Source organism: Colossoma macropomum, unplaced genomic scaffold, assembly GCF_904425465.1.
Source record: "Colossoma macropomum unplaced genomic scaffold, Colossoma_macropomum, whole genome shotgun sequence".
Taxonomy (NCBI): domain Eukaryota; kingdom Metazoa; phylum Chordata; class Actinopteri; order Characiformes; family Serrasalmidae; genus Colossoma; species Colossoma macropomum.
This window is the reverse complement of record NW_023494791.1, coordinates 4,260,007-4,281,668: the sequence shown is the minus strand read 5'-3', so window position 1 is coordinate 4,281,668 and position 21,662 is coordinate 4,260,007. Positions and strand designations below refer to the sequence as shown.

At 38.6% G+C, this 21,662-nt stretch overlaps 1 protein-coding gene across 2 annotated transcripts in view; it reads left to right on the top strand.

The window, feature by feature from the left end:
* The window catches only part of col21a1 (collagen, type XXI, alpha 1), an 81,324-nt gene that overhangs the window by 45,111 nt on the left and 14,551 nt on the right, over positions 1 to 21,662 (top strand). For both annotated transcript variants that reach the window (XM_036573675.1, XM_036573674.1), the window contains 6 exons: positions 13,383 to 13,427; positions 13,697 to 13,750; positions 15,014 to 15,067; positions 15,339 to 15,392; positions 16,964 to 17,035; positions 20,175 to 20,210. In XM_036573675.1, coding sequence (XP_036429568.1) covers positions 13,383 to 13,427; positions 13,697 to 13,750; positions 15,014 to 15,067; positions 15,339 to 15,392; positions 16,964 to 17,035; positions 20,175 to 20,210 — 315 coding nt within the window. The remainder of the gene's footprint in view (positions 1 to 13,382; positions 13,428 to 13,696; positions 13,751 to 15,013; positions 15,068 to 15,338; positions 15,393 to 16,963; positions 17,036 to 20,174; positions 20,211 to 21,662) is intronic.

The following is a 21,662-nucleotide window of genomic DNA, read 5'->3' as shown; positions in this document are numbered from 1 at the left end:
TCCACTCACTGTCCACTCTATTAGATGCACCTGTGTTGTTGGTCCACCCTGTAGATGTAAAGCCAGAGACGATAGCTCATCTCTTGCTGTACAGTATGAGCTAATCATCCTCTAGTCCTTCATTGTGGTCACAGGACGCTGCCCACAGGACGCTGTTGACTGGATATTTTTGGTTGGTGGACTATTCTCAGTCCAGCAGTGACACTGAGGTGTTTAAAATCTCCAGCAGCACTGCTGTGTCTGATCCACTCAGACCAGCACAACACACACTAACACACCACCACCACGTCAGTGTTACTGCAGTGCTGAGAATGATCCACCACCTGCTCTGTGGGGGTCCATGGGGGTCCTGACCACTGAAGAACAGGGTAAAAGGGGGCTAACAAAGTTCACAGAGAAACAGATGGACTACAGTCTGTAACTGTAGAACTACAAAGTGCACCTATATAGTAAGTGAAGCTGATAAAATGTGTGTGTCTTCTGAGTTTTTATATGGAATATTCATGGTAAAATAGTAATACATCTACAAATGTAAGTTTCCTCTGGGACTATTCTGCCTCATAATGCCCTGCATGTACCCCTCCACCATTTGTAGTATAAACAAAACCTTCTCAAAACTATAACCCTGTTTCCAAAAAAGTTGGGACGCTGTGCAAAAATGTGATTAAAACAGAAATTAATGATGTGCAAATCATTTAACTTATATTTAATTGAAAATAGTAGAAAGGCAACACATCGAACATTGAAAGTACGAAATTTTATTGTTGTTGAAAAATATTTACCTATATTGAATTTTTGCTAGAATTACCCTTCTCGATGCAAAATAGCAAAGAGCTTGGGGATTTTAACACCTGCAGTACATTATATTTAAAGATTCAGAGAATCCGGAGAAATCTCTGCAAGAGACAAGGCTGAAAACCAGTACTGATTGGCTGTGATCTTCAGGCTCTCAGGAAGCATAATAAACAGTCACGATTTTGTAGTGGAAATCACTGCATGGGCTCAGAAGCACTTCTGAAAACCGCTGTCTGTGAACACAGTTCATCGCTGCATCCACAATTGCAAGTTAAAACTCTAAAACGCAAAGAAGAAACCAAATATATACAGGATCCAGAAACACTGCCACCTTCTCTGGGCCTGAGCTCATTGAAGAAGGAAAGAGATAAAGTGGACAAGTGTCCTGTGGTCAGATGAATCAAAATTTGAAATTCTTTTTGGGAATCATGGTTGCCGTTCCTCCGGACTAAAGAAGAAAGGGACCATCCGGCTTGTTATCAGCCCATAGTTCAAAAGCCAGCATCCGTGATGGTAGGGGGCACCATGCACATGGCATGGGTGACCTGCACATCTGTGAAGGCACCATTAATGCTGAATGATATATACAGGTTTTGGAGCAACACATGCTGCCATCCAGACGACGTCTTTTTCAGGGAAGGCCTTGTTTATTTCAACAAGACAATGTCAAAACACATTCTGCACGTATTACAATATCATGGCTCCATAGTAAAAGAGTCTGGGTGCTGAACCGGCCTTCATACAGTCCAGACCTGTGACCCACTGAAAACATTTAGCACATTATCAAACAAAAATATGACAAAGTAGCCCCTGAACTGTTGAGCAGCTAACAATTTATATATCAAGCAAGAATAGGAAAATATTTCACTTAAAGAACTACAGCAGTTGGTCTCCTCGGTTCTCAAATGCTTACAGAAGAGGTGATGCAACACAGAGGTAGACATGCCCCTGTCCTAACGTTTTTAAAATGTGTTGATGACATCAATGCAAAATGGCCATATATTTCCAAAAAACAATAAAATCTCTCATTTGATATGTTGGCTTTGTACTATTTTCAATTAAATATTGGGCTTAAATGATTTGCGCATCATTGCATTCTGTTTTTATTTACAACAATATCTCAGGCATCAGGCAGCATATGTATAACAATTTCATGTAATAACCATCGCGATGGAACAATAAACTCCTCAGACGTCTGGTTACTATCACCATCACTGCGAACAACTCGGACTCAGTAAGTTTCTCTTGAAGGACAAACGCACCCACAAATTTCTCTACTCGAGTATAATCAATAACACAAGCAAACAAAAGAGTTTTTTCCTTTTGAGAGATGATATTAAAAGTTGATATTTTTACTGCATGTAATGTGTTCTCCAGATGCATGACCTCTAAAAGCTTAACTGGAGTTTTTTGAGGGACTTCAGCCATGCTTACGTTACATCTGTGCGCTAACAACAGGTTTGTTGTCTGTCAGACAGTGTAGCCAAGCTCACCATCACCACCTACTTTGAGCTCTGCCTTCATGAGCTGCTGGACTGATGTAGAAATTTCACGCTCACTTTAATAAATCTGCCTTTCCACCCACATTTACCGCAAAATGTCTTTTGGTTCTTCCCTGACGTTGTTGTCATGAGATCAGCAGAGCATAACTAGATCAGTCCAAAATAAACCGTTAAGTATATGGATGCAGGGAGTGAGTATGTAGAAGTGACTGGTAATAGACCTACTACTCAAACTCACTTTGTAGACATACTGCTGCACTCACTGAACAGTCGCATTGGAACCAAGACAATTACTAGGACACGAGTCAAAGCGCTCGGTTTTATTATAGGGGGATTTACTAAGAGTTCCTGCATTATGCTGAGCCTTCTGAAGAAATCTGTGTTGTGGCACTGTGCCGTACATTGTGGCTAATGATTTCAGCTCTAGTTACACAGAAGAGTAAATAATAATTGACAAATAAGTAGCAGGCATGGATGACTGTGCTGACGTATTTCTTTTTCTAGAAAAGAACAGACATCCAGTGCACTCCCCTTTTTGTGTGAATCTTGGTTTGTGTGACAAACATTATTAGAGCTGGTTTAATTTTTTTTAGCAGAGGAGATTCTTTAATGTAATTATTTGAGATTTTATTTGAATTCATACAGGACAAAGTCCCCTAATTTGCCCAGATAGCCAGATAGCCATTTTGTCCTTTCAACAAAAATCAAACCACCTTGAGAGCCACAACATCTTATGTCCATTTTACTGAAGCAATGTTTTACCATCTTGGCTGTAAACATGTCTCGGTATGTGCTAATGTCCTAGTATAGGCTAAAAATTATTAAATACTAAATGAAAACACAGACTTTCTTTGCTCTGCTTTAAGGTTTAGCTCAGCTATAGATACTTTTCTGGAACAGTTTCTTGTAAAATATCTCTAAACATTTGAGTTTTATTAGGCTGAAGTCAGCTTTTCATTCGCAGGCTTCTTGCTTGAATTTTCCTGTTCCACCTTAAATGGTGCCTGAGGCGCCAGAATGTAAGCGCTGCGTCATTTAAGGTGGAACGGGACAATTTGAACAAGAAGCTGGCGAATGAGAAACTGACTTCAGCCTCTTGACGTTTTAGTTTGAAGTTTCTTGCTGCAGATTATAAACGTATCAGGAAACCAGCTGAGCGCTTCTGAATGAAATTAACTCCAGAGTTTAAGACCATTTATTGATAAACTGTGTTGAATGATCAGCAGAGCTTTATTTTACTGTAAAGGAGGATTATTTTATTCTTACCTAAACATCTAATTCTGCTGTGGAGCCACAACAGAGCAGTAAAAGAGCCACATGTTGCTGACCGCTGGCCCAGATGTTCACATTTGCGTTAAGATTAAAATTAAACAGGTCCAAACACAAACATATAAAACTAATGTCCAGTGAATCTCAGACAGAACAGCATCAGGCTAGTAAAGCGAACTAAATCAACTTAACGAATGCTGCCCGAAAGCAGAGAAAACTCCCTGTCCTCTGAGAGGCACTTTCAAGATATTTCATCTTCATTCTTCTTCTATTGAGACTATCAGTGACACTGGCATGCAATGCAAGTTGTTTGTTATCGAATCCGTTTAATTTTACTGTTGATGCTGACGTGAACATCTGGGCTATGTTGTAGGAATCATCCAGCTGATTTGCTCTGGAATTATAAGTTTGTAAAAACTATGCACAATGCAGATACATAGGCTCTATGTAAGCTGGATTAGTTTTGCCGGGGGAGGTCTGGTAATGTAATTTGTGGGATTCAAATGGTCAATTTGTACGGGATAACATATCTGCATAATTTCCCCAAATTACCTCAGATAGTCCAGATTGAAAAGTCATAGACTGAACGTCCACTTCAACATTAGGATTAGAACGAATCGGATTCAAACAACAAAAATTAATCCCCACTTAGTGCCAGACAGAAAGAGCATCAGGGAAGTGAAATGGGCTCATAATTTAACAAATGCTGCCCTAATAATTAGCCCATCACAAATATGTGTAGATTACAGTAGCCCTGTGTTGAACTCGAGGATAAAGGAACTGTGACAAGTTGACCTCCATTTTAGTGGTTTGTCTCGTTGCCCAGTCAACTAAAAAAAAAGAAGTGCTGATGTGTATCTACACTGTTAGAAATAAAGGTTCTGTTCAGGAAATAAAGGTTCTGTGCAGGAAATAAAGGTTCTGTTCAGGTACATTTTTCGTTCGACAAGGTACAAACAATGTAAATGTTCCCTCAAAGGTACAACAGTGGTTTTAAGGTCTGATTGTGAACCTTAAATAAGTTTTCTCCAGGTGAAAAGTTCGTATTTGTACCTTTTCATAACCGAATGTTTTAAAACAGAACAGTAAAATAAAAGCCTGGAGACGAGACGGGGTGTGTGGAGTCAGTACAGCTTAGAACATATCATTTCAGTGGATTATGGTTCAGTTATGTTCCCTGACTAAAGGTACTGAGATGAACCCTTATGAGTCCCACCCCAGTGACAAGATGGTGGGCTGCCCCAGTGACAGTTTAGTACCTTTATTTCTGAGACTGTATAGGGTTTTCTTATTACAGTACCGTGAGGTCAATTCCAACAGGACTGCTGTTACCAAAGGGGCTTGAAGATTCAAGAATTATAGAAAGTAACTCACTCCAGAATTATTACTTAGCAGACTTGTGAAATCTACAGACAGTGCAGATTTGTACTGGATTGAAATCTGAAACAAATTTACTAAAGTAAAACTAATCCAGCTCCAGTAGAGCCAAAACTCCCCTGTGGCTGAGGCTGATGAAAAGGAGATGGTGGTTGTCTCTGCCAGCAACACAACATAGAAATTCAGTGCACCAAGCGTAAAACACAATGCATGTAATGGAGCTCTGTCTCCAACGCAACAATGCTGCATAATATCAAAAGTTATTAGTCCAGCTCGCCCTCCCCGTCGTATTTTCCTTCATTGCATTGTTCAGGCAAGCAGTTTTTATGTCCTTGAAGAAATGGAAGATACTTTATTTTTGCAACATGTTTCCATGTTCCTTTACTATTCCCTGCAGAGCGAATCCCAAACCAAACATCTGCTTCGGCTTATCATGGAAAATATACCAAAAAGCTATTTCAAGGTGGCTTTACTGGATACGCTGAAATTATAAAGTGTTTGTTTACTCCCCTGTTCATTCACAAACCACTGGATTTACTGTTTCTCCCCATTCGTGCTCTCAGGAGACCACTGAACGATTACCACTTTTCCCATCAGTCCATAAATAACAAATAATCATCGGATGACAGAGAGTTAATGTAAAACGCAGCAATCATTTTCACTAAAGGAAATATGCTTGCGGCTTGCTACTGTATTAATGTTGTGGTTCGACCTGTGATTGTATCTCCGCAGGAAAAGTACGCATACAGTCAGCCTGCATTCTGAATATTAGATTAGATTAGATTCAACTTTGGCAGTGTGCAGAGTTCAGGTACAGAGCCAATGAAATACAGTTAGCATCTAAACAGAAGTGCAAAATACAGTATTATTTACATATAAAGTGCAGAAGGACAGTAGAGTGGTAGAAATATAGATATGCAAGTATAAATATAATATACATATATATAGAGTGAGTGGAGAGCGTGCAAATATGGGCAGTGTGTACTGTGAGAGCAGCATGTGTAAAAGTATACAGAGTGAACTTACAGTAACACCAGTGTTACTGTAAGTAACTGTCGATGCAAAATAGTGCAGTAATAGGTTGTGCAAATATGAATAGTGCAATAATACTAGAACATAATAGGACATAAATAGAACATAAATATACATTCAATTCAATGTTTAATTTTACACTATACACACACATATATATATATTACATTAACTTTGTCATATGATGATCATTTGGTTTTTATGGACTGATGAGAAAAGTGGTAATTTGTTTAATGGTCTCCTGAGAGCATGAATGGGGAGAAACAGTAAATCCAGTGGTCTGTGAATGAACAGGGGAGTAAACAAACACCGTAATTATATACATATATGTTTTTACATCATCACTGTCTAAAGAAAAACATCTCATTTTTATGTCAGTTTTTCTTTTGAACATGGTGGCTGTCCCTTACATCGTATGAAAATGTCATGATGAATGGATCAATAGCAAAGCTTTAAAATTACTTAAATATAAAATATCTTTACATTAAATTACATTAAAAGTAAAGAACATTTTTGCCCTCTCCTGTAAAGTTTCCATTTTGGAGTTTTTATATATTGTTTTTATATGTTGACAGCAACCATATATATATGTGTGTGTGTGTGTGTGTGTGTGTGTGAGAATGTGTGTATATACATACACACACATACATATACATATATATATATATATATATATATATATATACATATACATACACACAAACACACACACATACATACATACACACTAAAGAGATTTGCAATACAAGGAAAACTGAAGGAGAACAAATTAAATCGTATGGTTATGCTTTACGTTTTAGGGCTATGCAGATTTATTAAGAGCAGGCTGGCATTCACTGGGCTCTGTTCACCAACAGCTGCAAGACAGCACTGAGTAAAATCACCCTAAAAGAGCTGGGAAGCCACAGAGCAAATCTGGAGACTGGCAAATACAGATAACCAGAAAAAAAAACCCCCACAAAAGAAGTACAGTCCTCCAGGCACAGCGTTCCAGAAGTCTGTCAAGAGAGAGTTTCTCCAAGAGTCTAACAATACATCTTCAGTGGAATTTTGTGTTGGATCCAGTGCAACGTTCAAAAACAGAGAACTTTAAAGTACTGCCTCTTATTAAGGGCTGTGACTGTGAGCACACTAAATCACACTAATTGGCACATTTAACATTTAACTTAGCAGTACTGAGGATGTTATAAAGCCCAGAAGCCTTAAGTAGGTTGATCCATTCACACAAAATGTACCTTTATATGTTTCCTGCTTTTCTTTTCCTCTTAAATGCTCATACATATTCAGTCTTAAAGGGGAATTCCACCTAATTTAAAGAAATTCTGCATAATTCAGTGGTTGAGATGTAAACAGAGTGATTCAGAGTGGTTTGATGTGAAATGGTTAATCATAGAGACTCAGATGTCTTTACAGTGGTGGTGATGGGAACCAGGGGTCGCCATGACTACGACATAAATATAGCCATTTTATTTACCATCCAAAACCACCAGAGAACCTACATGAGTCTTCTGAGTTTATATGGAGCGATGATGATGGGAAAATAGTGGTAAATCTGAAAAAAATATGTTTTCTTTGGGGACTATTTTGCCTTAGACCCCCTGGAGGTGGGATAACTGATTTAAAAATACATTTTAAGACAAAAGCTTCTCAAAACTATCACAAAACAGTGTCTCAGACATCCGGCAGCATATTATAACCGTTTCATGTAATAACTTTCTGGGAGGGAGCTTTTAGAGGTGGACGTCTGGTTCCTATCACCACCACTGTGAACAGTTCTGACTCGGTAAGTTTCTCTAGAACAGAGCGTTTCACACCAAACCACTCTGAACGACTCTGTTTACATCTTAATCATTTATAAGAAATAGGTGGAATTCTCCTTTAAACCCAGCAAAGATTTCACTGAAATGGCATGATAGTTATGTTGCGCTGTTTTTGTAACAGTCTAAATATCACTAAAATACTGTTCAGCTCTGTTGGAACATAATGGGTTTGCAGGCAGAGCCAAAGGTACTGTTTAACATTTCAGGCAGAAAATATGCAGATGTTCAAACAGTCAACAATTCTTCATCTAACAGGACAGAACACGAGCAAACCTGAGGAGACCATGTTCAAACATAACTGGATCACCATTACGCCACCTCTTCTAATCTTGCAAACATAATATACTAATATTTTATACTAACATATCGCTGTTGTCGGAAGAATACCTTGTATCTCCATTTTTGACATTTTTCAGTTTTTGACATATTTTGAAAACACCTGTTGCCCTTTATATTGTATGTAAATTTTATGATTAATGGACTAAAAGAAACGGACCAAAATGACTTGGAAAAAAGTCGGTTCCATTGACTTGCATTGAAAGTAAAGTAGGTTTTTTCCTTCTCCTGTAAAGTTACCATTTTGGAGACTTTCTTCCGACAACAGCGATACACTGTGCAAAAGTCAGAGACTACCCTTCATTTATTAAATTTTCAGTGATTACTTATTTTTGAGTATCAGAAAAAAAGGAGAAAATATATTAGACATAAAAAAGTACACAGAACCATCAACAACTAAATATAATATCTTTCCCCTTATTCCAGCTTCCATTCTTTTCAGGAGACTCACTTTCAGTTCCTCAAAGAATCTGCAGACACACCTCCAAAGTTCAGTCTTAGAAGCTGGTTGATCATTTTCTGAAGTAATCAAACACATTCAGTGGTGTTGAGGTCTGGACTCTGGGGTGGTCAGTCCATCGTTCAGCTTCTTTGTTTGAGGTGTCCGTCTCCTTTTCTCAGTGAGGTTCTTCTTGACAGCTACACCTCCTTTCAGACCCACAGCGCTGAGTCGTCTTCTCACAGTGGAAAGGATGGACAGAAACACCTGTGGATGTTTTCAGATCTGAAGCAGCTTGATTTTCTCCTCTCTCTCAGAGATGAAAGCTTTCAGTGCTGTTTATCTGATGGGGGCAGTTTTGGGGTCGACCAGCTCCTCCAGGTGGTTGTTAGGAGCCCCATTTTCTCTGTAGCTTTTAACCATTTTTTGAACTCCAGTTTTGGAAACTCCTATTTTTTTCCACTTATTTTCATTTGACTTTCTCCTTCATTATGCAGGTGGATTATCTTATATCTAAGCTCCTCATAAATATCAACTGAAAATGAACAATTTGTACTTAATGGCTGTTTTGATTGAAAATTAAATAAGTATAGGGTGGTCTCTGACTTTTGCATGGTACTGTACATGTACTGTTAGAAAACTTTGAAGTGAAGGGAATGTTTTCAGCAGATTACACAGATGTACATACATCATATTTCAAAGAGGAAGTGTGGATCTCTTTGGGATTCCTTCAAGATGATAAAACGGCTGATCTTGGCAAGAGCACAATAAACTGCAGTTGGCTTTAACTTCCCATAGATCTCAAAGTCATGCTACACTAAATCATTAAAAAAAGCTGAATCCAGCATATCATACGACGCGAGTATGGTACGATTTCAGCTTCATCAAATATAAGTGTTTCTAACAATACAACACATTTAATCACGCTATTTTACAATCATTTCCAGATTAATACGATAGACAGACAGACAGACAAACAGATAGGTAGATGGACAGACAGATAGACAGATATGCAGATAGACAGACAGACAGGCAGGTATACAGATAGATGGACAGACAGACAAGACAGACAGGCACATAGATAGATAGATGGACAGACAGACAGACATACAGACAGACAGGCAGATAGATAGATAGATAGATAGATAGATAGATAGACAGACAGAGACAGATAGATAGATGGACAGAGAGACAGACAGACAGACAGAGAGACAGACAGATAGACACAATACATAGATAGACAGGTAGAGATACACAGACAGACAGGCAGACGGACAGACACAGATGGACAGATAGACAGACAGATGGACAGAGAGACAGACAGAGATACATAGATAGATAGAGATACATAGACAGACGGACAGACAGACAGATGGACAGACAGATAGACAGAGATACATAGATAGATAGAGATACATAGACAGACGGACAGACAGACGGACAGACAGATAGACAGAGATACATAGACAGACATTTAGAGATACATAGACAGAGACACATAGACAGACTTACAGACAGACAGATGGATAGACAGACAGACAGAGAAACAGACAGATAGACAGACAGATAGAGATACACAGATAGACAGGTAGAGATACACAAACAGACGGACAGACAGACAGATAGACAGACAGAGAGATAGAGAGACAGACAGACAGATGGACAGAAGAGATAGATAGAGATACATAGACAGAGATACATAGACAGACAGGCAGACAGCTAAATGGACAGACAGACAGATAGACACAGACAGACAGACAGACAGACATATAGATGGACAGACAGACAGATAGACAGAGATACATAGACAGACAGGCAGACAGATACACAGACAGACAGATAGACACAGACAGACAGACAGACAGAAAACTGCAGTGTTACAGTAGCAAGACATAACTGCACATAAACTTATATACATTAGGCAGAAATAAAACAAATAAAAATTAGACATAAGTTAAAGTTTGAGAGAGCAGAAACAGAAGTGTATCTATTTGCATATTTACACAGCATATAAGACAGATTTGTTGGATTTCCATGAGAGCAGGTGCTGCACTAAGCGGTATGAGGTAGTTTACAACACAGAGTACAAACAAAACCAGGAGTGTCAGCAGTCTTTACAGAGTTACAGAGTAAATCAGAGTTTAACAGTAAGCAGTGATGGACAATCACACAAGATGAACATTTACAGTAACTCAAACAACCACGTAAAACCATTTACCGTTTCCATAACAATCTAATGTCAGAATGCTGTTACGCAGGTGTGTTCCACTAATAAAGCTGCACATCCTGGTTATAATCAGCCAAGCCTGTTCAAACCCACAGGTTTCATAACGTTAACGCAGCTTCATACTTCAAGCTTATAGGAATAACAGTAGTGGCACATGTAACAGTGCCAAGAGTTCTGAGCTGATGTATGTCTAGAACTTGTAAGGGCTTTTGACATGTTATCTCTGGTGGAGCTGTTTGCTGTTCTGCTGGCACTGGAATTTAACAACATCCTGTTAAACCTATTAGTCTCTCTGGCTGACAAAGCTGCAGGGACGCATTTCATATGTGATTAATTCAGGCATTCGGAGGAAAACACACCCATTTATCCCAAAGCCAGGCATGCTAGCTTCATTAGAGGCAAAGGAAACTCTGCCCACATGTGGATGTCTCATTTATATGGGCAGCAATACTGCCTCTTAAAATGTTCATTTGTGGAATCTCATGTAATAGCACTGCACATATCGAGCGCTGGAATTTCTCATTAGATTAGATTCAATTCTATTGTCATTGTGCAGAGTTCAGGTACAGAGCCAATGAAATGCAGTCAGAATCTAACCAGAAGTTGAAAATACAGTATTATTACATACAGGGTTGGAATAGCTACTGAAAAATTAGTAGTTAGCTACTTTGCAGCTACTTTCCCAAAATTTGTAGCTCACTACAATTTAGCTACTTTTCCAGAGAAGGTAGTGGCTACTTTTTAGCCACTTTTTGATAAGTATTGCACAATTTTTTAGCTATTTTCAAAGCGCAATTGTCAGAATGTCTGTATATCTCCACACCAAACAAGCCCAACTGATAGTGTGAACAAGACACTACATTTAATCATGTGCCACTGAAAGGCTGCAAATACACAGCAAGATCACCAAAAAGTGAGTTTAAGTGTAACCAACAATGGAACTTACACAAGCAAAGTGTGACATCCAACAAAAAATTAGACTAAGTAAAGGCAAAGTCAATTATTTCAGGTTTTTCCTAACAAAAATCAACAAAAATAGCTATATAACTATAACTATGTATAAAAACCAAACAATTTTGTGAAAAGCACTGCCAACGGTTGAAATAAAACTGCTCCAATTTAAACATTTCAGCGAGATCTGTACACACATGACATTCAGAGTCTTTGTTAAACTTCAGCAACTCTTTAGCCTCAAAATTCTCATCAGTGACTCTGGCTCTGCGCAGTACTGTTAGTAACAGTCTATTACCAAAATGTTTTTTCCGCTTTAGCTAAGCCAGGGGTCGGCAAAACGCGGCTTTTCCTGCCCTGTTGTGGCTCCATAGCAGAACTAGAATTTTAGGTAAAATAAAATAATCCTCCTTTTCTGTAAAATAAAGCTCTGCTGATCGCTATAACTCAGTTCTAACACAGTTCTAACACAGTTTTCACAATAAATGGTCTTAAACGCCGGAGTTAACGCATAACTAATTCACCAACCTTTAACGCTGAGGGTTGGCGCACAGACTGCTGGTCACAGCAATGCAGACAGCAGCCTTGCCTAGCTCGTAGCGAACAAAACGGCAAAGAGAAAGATTTAAGACGAACATCGATAATTGAAGACGAATGGACTTATTTGCGTTTGCACTCAGTTGGCTTCCTGATATGTTTAATCTGCAACCAGAAACTGTCAAACACTAAGCCGCACAGCTGAAGTCAGTTTCTCTTTCCCCAGCTTCTCCTTTGAATTTTCCCATTCCACCTTAAATGGTGCAGCAGTACATTCTGAAGCCTCAGGCACCATTTAAGTTGGAAAGGGACAATTCGAACAAGAAGCCACTGAATGAGAAGCTGAATTCAACCAGTCAAACATTAAGAAACATTTTACAAGAAACTACTTTCGTAGAAAAGTTTCCTGACTGAGATGTGAGAAAAGCGGCTACAGCTGACCTAAAGGCTAAATCAGAGCAAAGTAAGTCTGCATCTGCGTTCATATTGTATATATTTTTTCCCTATACTAACACATCAGCACACACTGAGACATACAGCCATGATGGTAAAGCTGATGTAAAATCTTGTGGCTCCTAAGGTGGTTTCTATTTTGTTAAAAAGACAAAATGGCTCTTCTTAACATTTGGGTTGCCGACACCTGAGCTAAGCATACTAGTAAGGGGTGGTCAGTGCATACCTGTTTGCTCGAACTGTCCGCGGCTCAGTCAGGATTGCACAGTTGCCACCAGCCCAGTTAACGACCACGATCTATGGTTCAGATTTTGCGCGGATTGTCTGAAGCCTGTAGTGAAATTGTAGCGAAAATGATCACTATAGCTACACAAATATCTGTAGGCGCTATAGCTATTAGCTACCTTTCATGAAACTTGGCTACTCCCCCATCCCTGATTATAGTAAGCGATTCTGTGGTTACAATATGTACAATTAAGGATGGTAGAGTGGTAAAAAAATCTAGATATTACGAGTATAAATTTATACATATATACAGAGTGAGTGGAGAGTTGTCATTGGATGTCATTCTAGCCCATTAGAGGGATAGAATGACATCCAATGAAAATACAGACATGAATATTAAAACATGTAATTGTTTTTAGGGAATGCCGGGATCACCTGGCACTGAAGGCCCGAGGGGACCAAAGGTGAGTCATTGTTTTGCATGGAATTTGATGCAGATTTCTGGAACGTTATACTTGACTGAAAAAGCTGTAAACAAGTGTTTGGCTGTCAAATTCAGAAACCAAAGCTGATAATCTTACAATACATTTAACTGAACCGCAAACCCTGTGGTTGCAACCTCTTGCCATTATTTAATATGCAACTTGTATTTATATATCTTACCTGCGATTAGGATTAATATACTTCACACGTGTGTTGAAAACAACTGCTGCACAATTGCTTTTAATAACAGGGCGAGGAAGGATTGCCTGGCCAGAAGGGAGCCAAAGGTACACCTGGAGGCAGCGTAAGTAAATCTGCTTTCCAAGGCAACTATAAGCTCACAACAAAATGATCATGAATTATACCAAGTAACACCAACAGCAATATAGTTATTCCCAATACAATCTTTAGGCCAAAACATCATTGACTGAATCGCCCTAATGGCTGCATTATACTTCATTTTAACTATGCTTATGCATGTAAGCAGCACTGACCACACATTTGTCTGTGTATTTTTTCTCTACCTAGGTGAATAAAAGCTATAACTTCTAGGGAAAATATCAGAAAAGGACTGAAAAATTCCTGGCCAACACCTTATTTTACTACTCACTTTACTACCGTCGATAAAATCAATAATAATGTGAGGAGACTGATTGATTTTCTTGAGACTAACTGTGGACTATAAAAACGAACAAAAACTCATCACTACCCCAGGACTGGTATTCACAAAGCAGCTGTAAATTTGAGGAATGATCTTGGATCAGATTCTTCTGTATTTATGATAGTCTTTGTCACAAAAACTGATTCTAGACCAGCACTTCTACTCCATGGATGGTTTGTGAATAAAGCCCCTGTTGTCTGAAAAGGCTGCCTGTCCAGCATTGTTTTTTAATTCATTTTCATAGTTCACATAAAGTCATATTGTGTCCTAAACCACACAAACAAGTCTGGGCAACTTTAACGAAGACCTGGAAGGGTCTCACTTTATTTGGATAGTCCATTATATTCCCCTATAAGTTATCTACAGATGCTCAAATTGTTAACAAACTATCTGTTGGTGAGGTTGGGGTTAGGATTTGGACCAGGGTTAGGGCTAGGACCAGGCTAAGGTGTGGGTTTAGGTTTTGGGTTGAGGTTAAGGTTAGTGTTAGGATCAGAGCAGGTTTAGAGTTAAAGAAACTTGCGGTCAGTTTAGTAGATATTTAACTGAATGTAACTTGAAAGTAAAATAAGTATCCAGAAAGCTTCTAATATGGACTATCCAAATAAAGTGTTAGCCCTGGAAGCAGTTTGAGTGTGTTTGGAGAAGTTTTAGTGACGTATTTTTTAAGGGGAAACAATTTGGTCTATTTGGGTGACTACTGACTTGTACTGTTAGCAACGTTAGCCTCAGAGCCTCAGGGCTAAACTAAAGCAGCAAAATTTGGACACCAAATATGACCAGAAATAAAATAAGTGAAGAGTGGAGTCTGACTTCTGAAGATTACTGTATCAGATGACAGACTGGTGTTTTAGGCGAAAATCAGACCCATGAGCCAAAATAACAACTGTGTGTGTCTTCTTACAGGGTGAGATGGGTTTGCCTGGAATGCCTGGTGTACCTGGATTACCTGGACCTAAGGTCATAATGCAAGTTTTTGTGCGAATAACATGTGCAATGTTGCAATTATTATTATATTCATGCTTAGAAACATGGAAATGAATGATCAAAAGTACCTTCCTTCGAAGTGGTTCACGCAGTATGATTATGGATGAATGACTTATGATGTGTACTATTATTACGGTCAATGTAGTGCATGTTTTGATTCAATTTTACAATTATATTCATAACTATTGTCTATTTCTGACTCTAATTTCTTCCTTTCTACTCTTTGTACTTTTTGTATCATTAGGGCAGTAAAGGAGACAATGGGGAGCCAGGTCAGCCAGGGCTTCCTGGGCAACAGGTCTGTGTCCAAATGTGTTATTTCAAATACATCACTAATAGTTTTGCCATGAATATGAAGATACACAGATACATCACTCTGAAGACTTGAGCAGTATGTTAATATGTTAATATGCTTACAGAGTGCAAACTAAATACGCTACATGCCACAAAGTATCTGGACGCATTTTTGAATGTGTGATTGTTCACATATCATGAACATTAATATTACAAATGCCATTGTATTTATGCATGGATGCCAAAATCCGATACTTTCATGTACATATGAGTAGAGGCCGCTACATTAACATGTATAAAATGTACCCATTAAGGAAATAGAACATTTATCCCTGTAGGGTTACAAATGCAGTCAAATGAATTAAATGCCGTAGACATGTCAGCACGAAAGCCCAGCATCACCTAATCCTACTCTTCTGGGCTAAATATATCATATCGGTTTGAAATGTCAGTCAAATTGAAACGTCTGTCAGAGTCAAACTATAAAGAGACTTTCACAAACCGCTGCCACAGAATCCTCTAGAACGTCACTGTATGCTGTAGCATTGACATTTCTCTTCATTGGAACTAAAGGACCCAAACCATGAAGAACAACACCAGACCATTATTCCTCCTCACCCAAACCTTAGAGTTGGCACTATGCATCACTATCACAATAATATGACTTACAGCTGACCAGGGCAGCGCTTGCCGGACAGAAATTTACATGCTAATTTTTTGAAAAGTGGCATATGTTCACATTACCAGGTTGAAGTGGCACAAATCAGATTTTTTGCCCTAATGTGACTCAAATCTGATGTTTCCAGAGCTGTGTGGACACACAAATCTGATCTTCTCAAATCAGACCTGAGCCACTTTCATATGTGGTCCTAGCTCGGATACGTACCCGATTCATGGCCACGCGACCTTAATGTGAATGCACAGAAGGGAATGAATGTGTTTTTTCCCCACTGCGCATGCGCCATCGTTCTGCGTTACTCTGGCAGCAGCACCAGACAGAAGTCAAAGCCTGTAAACGTTGGAAAAGCAGCACATCTCACCCTTTTCGCCTTCGTCTCACTCTAATAATGAACATGACTGGGATGCTAAGAGTTAATATCTTCATAGTGAAGGCTCGTTCTGTTCGTTAGTTTGTTTGCTGTTCTTGACGCACATACTTTGTTTACGTGATGCTACTGATTAGGACGTGTGCATTTGGGTCATTTCAGGACGCTGGTTCGTTCGCATCAATGATAGACTTGAGTCACCTACCTAAATGAGTGTGAACCATCCTGTCAGAGAGATCGGATCCGAGCAAAAAATCGGATTTGAGCAATGAGGCTTTAAAGTGAATGTAGCCTTTTGTCAGTGCCATCATGAAAGTCACTGAGCTCTTCAGTACCACCCATTCTACTGCGACTGTTTGTCTACGGAGATTACAAGGCTGTATGCTCAGTTTTACGCATGTTAGCAATAGCTGTCGCTGAAACAGCCAAACCCAGTAATCAGAACGGGTGTCTGAATATTTATGTCCATGTAGTGCATTTCAAAGTTTTATACTTACAAATGTGACTCTCTTTACTGCTTCTTGTTCAGGGCCAAGCTGGAGAACCAGGGAGCCCTGGTGAGCCAGGGCATCCTGGAATGCCTGGAATAAAAGGACATAAGGTATTAATGACTACACACGGTCATGTGTGCGCTGTTGACTATGCTACACCATGAGAACATGTGTTCAGCAGTACGTTAGAGTGTAGCTTATATAAGTGGATAATGTTATCCAAATTACACTTGGTCCCTACTTTTTAATGAGAAAGGAAAACATTGCATTTTTAGTGAAACATGGAGGCCAACACCTACTTTATGATGGGCAGGCTTTCCAACAATAGCTCTATTAACTTCATAAACAATTTATACCATGGCAAACAAACAAAGCAGTCATGAAAACACTGCAGGTAGCCGCTACAGAAGAGTTACCTAACTTTTTTATGTACTATAAAAATCTCTGCTCTCTGCTCGTGGAAAAATCATCACAAATAAATAATAATTATGTTTATGACTTCTCATAAAACATTTAGTTACTGTATTTGAGGTTTACATTGTAGCCAGAGGCTATATTACAGAATCCTCTGAAATCTTAGACATGCAAACTCATGAGCAGTGACAAAAGTGTTATATTCAGAAACCAAGGCACAGAACAAAACTTTAGTTTTTATTTTTACATGCTGCTTTTTAGGCATTTTGATATATTTGTGTGTACATAATTTTGTAGACATCTTCTTTTGAGACTCCTCATCAACAATTATTATAAATAGAGGCCATCCTAAAGAGTCAGGCTGGCAATAATTGGTGTTCTTTCTGCTGTACTGGCACATAAGGGCTCAAATTGGAGCACTGTGCTTGGACCCCAATGATTGCTGTTTTGCAATGTCCCTTAGCTCTCAGTGGTTACGGCAGCCACCAATCAGTGTGTTCTATATGCTTTAAAAGGCATTAATTTTACACGAAAAGAAGTGGTAGCAGATCGTCTTAGTCACAAACGATGATCATTTACACCATTTACATCACTCGAAAACTACTAAGGAACTCGAGAAATAGTTTGTCATCTAAAAACTTTAAAACTCATTAGACTTTGTTTTATTTTCACATTTCACATTAATATTAACTCACTTCAGCATTAAAACCTGGCTTAGTTAACAGAGTTGTAGTGACTTAAAATGTAGAATTTCATGCAGCAACAGTTTACTGTTGTATTATCTGGAGATTTTTATTACCTGGAAAATAAATATGGTAAATAAGTACAGATTCAAATATATTCAGGAAAACGCTGTCGATTTTAGTCTGATTAGCCAATAAGAATAAAATACTTGCTAAAATTTCTACAGATTGGCTAAAAGCCAGTGAACTGCTGTTGGATATAAGGGGATTCCTGCTGGCTGCAGGGCCCACCCCCATCCAAAATAGAAAAATAAAACTCTTCAAATCTTAATGATTCATGTTAGAATATGTATCATTAAAAACAGTGAATTTCAACAAAAGCCAACAAGTTTGCATGCATGTCTTATCTGTTTAGTTAACATGGCCGCTTCAGTTAGGATTGAATGGACAGTACACAACACAGAATAATACAAAATGTTCATTATCCTATCATAACTCCAGATGAGGAAAGAGAACTACAGAAGGATCATAATACATACAGTACCTTAAAAAGGTTTTTTGCACGAGGGGAAAAAAGGCTGTTTATCTGGGCAGTAAGAGTTTAACTGCTCAGACAAATTCTAATATTACAATAAATACGAATGATATTAATAAAATCAGTAGATGGTTTTTGAAAAGGGTTCTATATAGCACCACAAACGTTCTGCTATTGTTACAATATCAAGCTTGTAACAAAAGAAGAATCTTTTTTGGAGCCTTTCTAGAACCATATACAACATATTCTCCATCAATCTGAAGACCCATTTCAACATACAGAGACCCATTTAATCACGCAAATGGTTCTTTGAGTGTTCATAGTTCTACACAGAACCATTTTCTTTACTAAAGATTCCTTTGAAGAACCATCTTTTTTAAGAGTGTATCTCAAGTTGTTTGCATTGCACTAAAGTCCCTGTAGTTACTGAATACTAAGTGTTAATATGTAATAAGCCTGGGATTTTAAGGGGTTAAGCATTTCCAAGCATCTCCTCATGGCAGCCCAGCATTATTTGTAGTTACCATTAAATACCCAGTTCATTTAATCAATGCTTCATTAAATTAAATCAAGTGCAGGATGAAGAAATTTAACAGATCTATGTGATAAATGGGGACATCGATGAGAAATCTGGAACCAAACTTTGTTTTTCAACAAATTTCTTTTCAAAGTAAGAAATTAATGTTATTTTTTACTGTATTTGTTTTTTGCATTTGTTCTATTGATATATGGTGTTTTTACAGTAGATACTTCGTTAAGTACACCTCCTTATATCTACACTCTTTGTCTATTTACTATATAGGTGCACTTTGTAGTTCTACAGTTACAGACTGTAGTCCATCTGTTTCTCTGCATACTTTGTTAGCCCCCTTTTACCCTGTTCTTCAGTGGACAGGACCATCACCACCACGTCAGTGTCACTGCAGTGCTGAGAATGACCCACCACTCAAATAATACCTGCTCTGTGGGGGTCCTGTGGGGGTTCTGACCACTGAAGAACAGGGTAACAAAGTATGCAGAGATACCGATGGTCTACAGTCTGTAACTGTAGAACTACAGAGTGGTCCTATATGGTCAGAGAAGCAGATAAAATGGACAATGAGAGTAAATGATTTCATATTTTATACATACTAATGTAAGAGGATTAGTTCGGGGAGGCTTTATACCCCTCTACCGCCCATAGCACGGTGACCTTAGGCTCATGTGTGGCCGTGCCATCAGAGCGTCCCATTCCACTATTGGCAACTGAGGATGAGAATTTGAACTTTGAATACTAATGAAAGTTATAAAAAAAAATGCCATAGTAAATTTATTTTTGATGAGCAAAATTAGCTTCTCTCTAATGTCATGCATTCTCATATTTAAGAAATGTTTGAACTCTATTCTCCACAAGAGGGCAGTGCAGAGCCTGCATCTAATTTTTTGTCTCAGGTTTTGATCTGTATCATAAAACAATACCTTCCTACTTGACTGCTGCAGTGACTGTGTTCAGATATTAGGTTTAAAATATAAGTTTTTCTACCTTCTTACCTTTCATTTTATGAAATTCCACGAGGATACAGGTACAATGTTTCATGTGTACTTTTTTTTCTCTCTCTTTTCTCTTTTTTCTGTCAGGGAGAAAGAGGAGAACCAGGTGAAAGAGGGGGAGAGGTATGTGAGCCATCTAGACATGCCATGTTTATGTTACTAAACATTTTTTCTCATATAAGAAACTTCCTTATATGCTCTATATGCATGTCCATCGAATGATGCTACATTTTGTGAAGTCAAAATAGTGCTGCTCATTTCTTTTCCTCTTCTCACTGTGTAGTTTACCAATAAGATGACAAGGAAAGGAGAGAAGTATTCACTGAAACAGAGTGGCCTTCTGGACAGACATGAGCCAGACAAACTTGATTCTACACTTAAATTTGTAACCTGGGAGCAGTCCCATTTCACCCCTCGCCCTACCACTTAGCCCTTAGCTCTCTGTTCTGTGCGTTCACGTCTAGGGGTAGGGTGTCCCAATTTTTGTTGAGATAGAGGGTTAGGGTGAAGTGTTAGAGCTACATGACCCTCCAAACGGAGGTTTTTCAGAGACTCCAAACAGAGAGTTATGAGGAAAAAAGAAAAACCGGCAAGATGGAGAACAAGAGACCAAAGAAACCCACGAATGTGAGAATTTTCTCCGTTAAAAATGACCATAACCACTGTATTATCTTAGTTGAATGCCATTTCACTGTATTATGGTCGTTTTCTTCATAACAAGCATAAAAAAAAGCTAATAGCATGCTAATGCCTCGGTAGCTAGCTAGCTAACTTTCCCGTCCACCTTAAATAGACCAGCAGTTCTGACGCCTGAAGTGCCAGAATGTAACTGCTGCACCATTTAAGGTGGAACGGGAAAATTCGAACAAGAATCTGGTGAATATCTGACTTCAGCTTCATATCACTGAAGAATTAGGGGTGGGTGATAATAAATAATTGCCCCCCTCTTTGAAGGCATATGATGCCCTAAATGTAACTAAAGCCCAGCAGTGAGGAGCTGAACTTTACCCTCCTCTGCTGTCACTGCAGACTGGCAGGGTCGCCTACAGAGCAGCGCTAGTAGCTGTTAATGAAGTGATGCTCTTTTTATTTGAGGGTCCCATTTCAGAGGGAAGATTTCAACCACTACCATGTAACTCAGTTCCAAGGGGTTAGGGTGACACTCAAAAACAAGGGGTATGGGTAAAAAGAAGAAATGGGATTGGGCCATGGTATTGCAGTCTAGGAGTATGTGCCTTTATGAACTGTTTGGTTTATTCATGAAATAATATATTCTTCTGCTTTCTGAGAGCAGTAGATGATACTATTTATTTTCATTTAAACAGATCACATTCATACATTACATAGAGAGACAAGTGGCTTCAGAATAGCTTCAAAAGGTACATTCCCCAAGGATTAAAGCTGGCAGACTGTATATGTTGAATCACTAAATCCCAAAAATCGTAAAATACTATGTTACCGTAAAAAACGTAAAAGCCAAGTTACTTGGAAGCTCGCCAAAACAAAGCATCCATCATCAAAGTACAAATGGAAGCATCTTGATTATTATAACTCAAATAAGGTTCCATCACATCT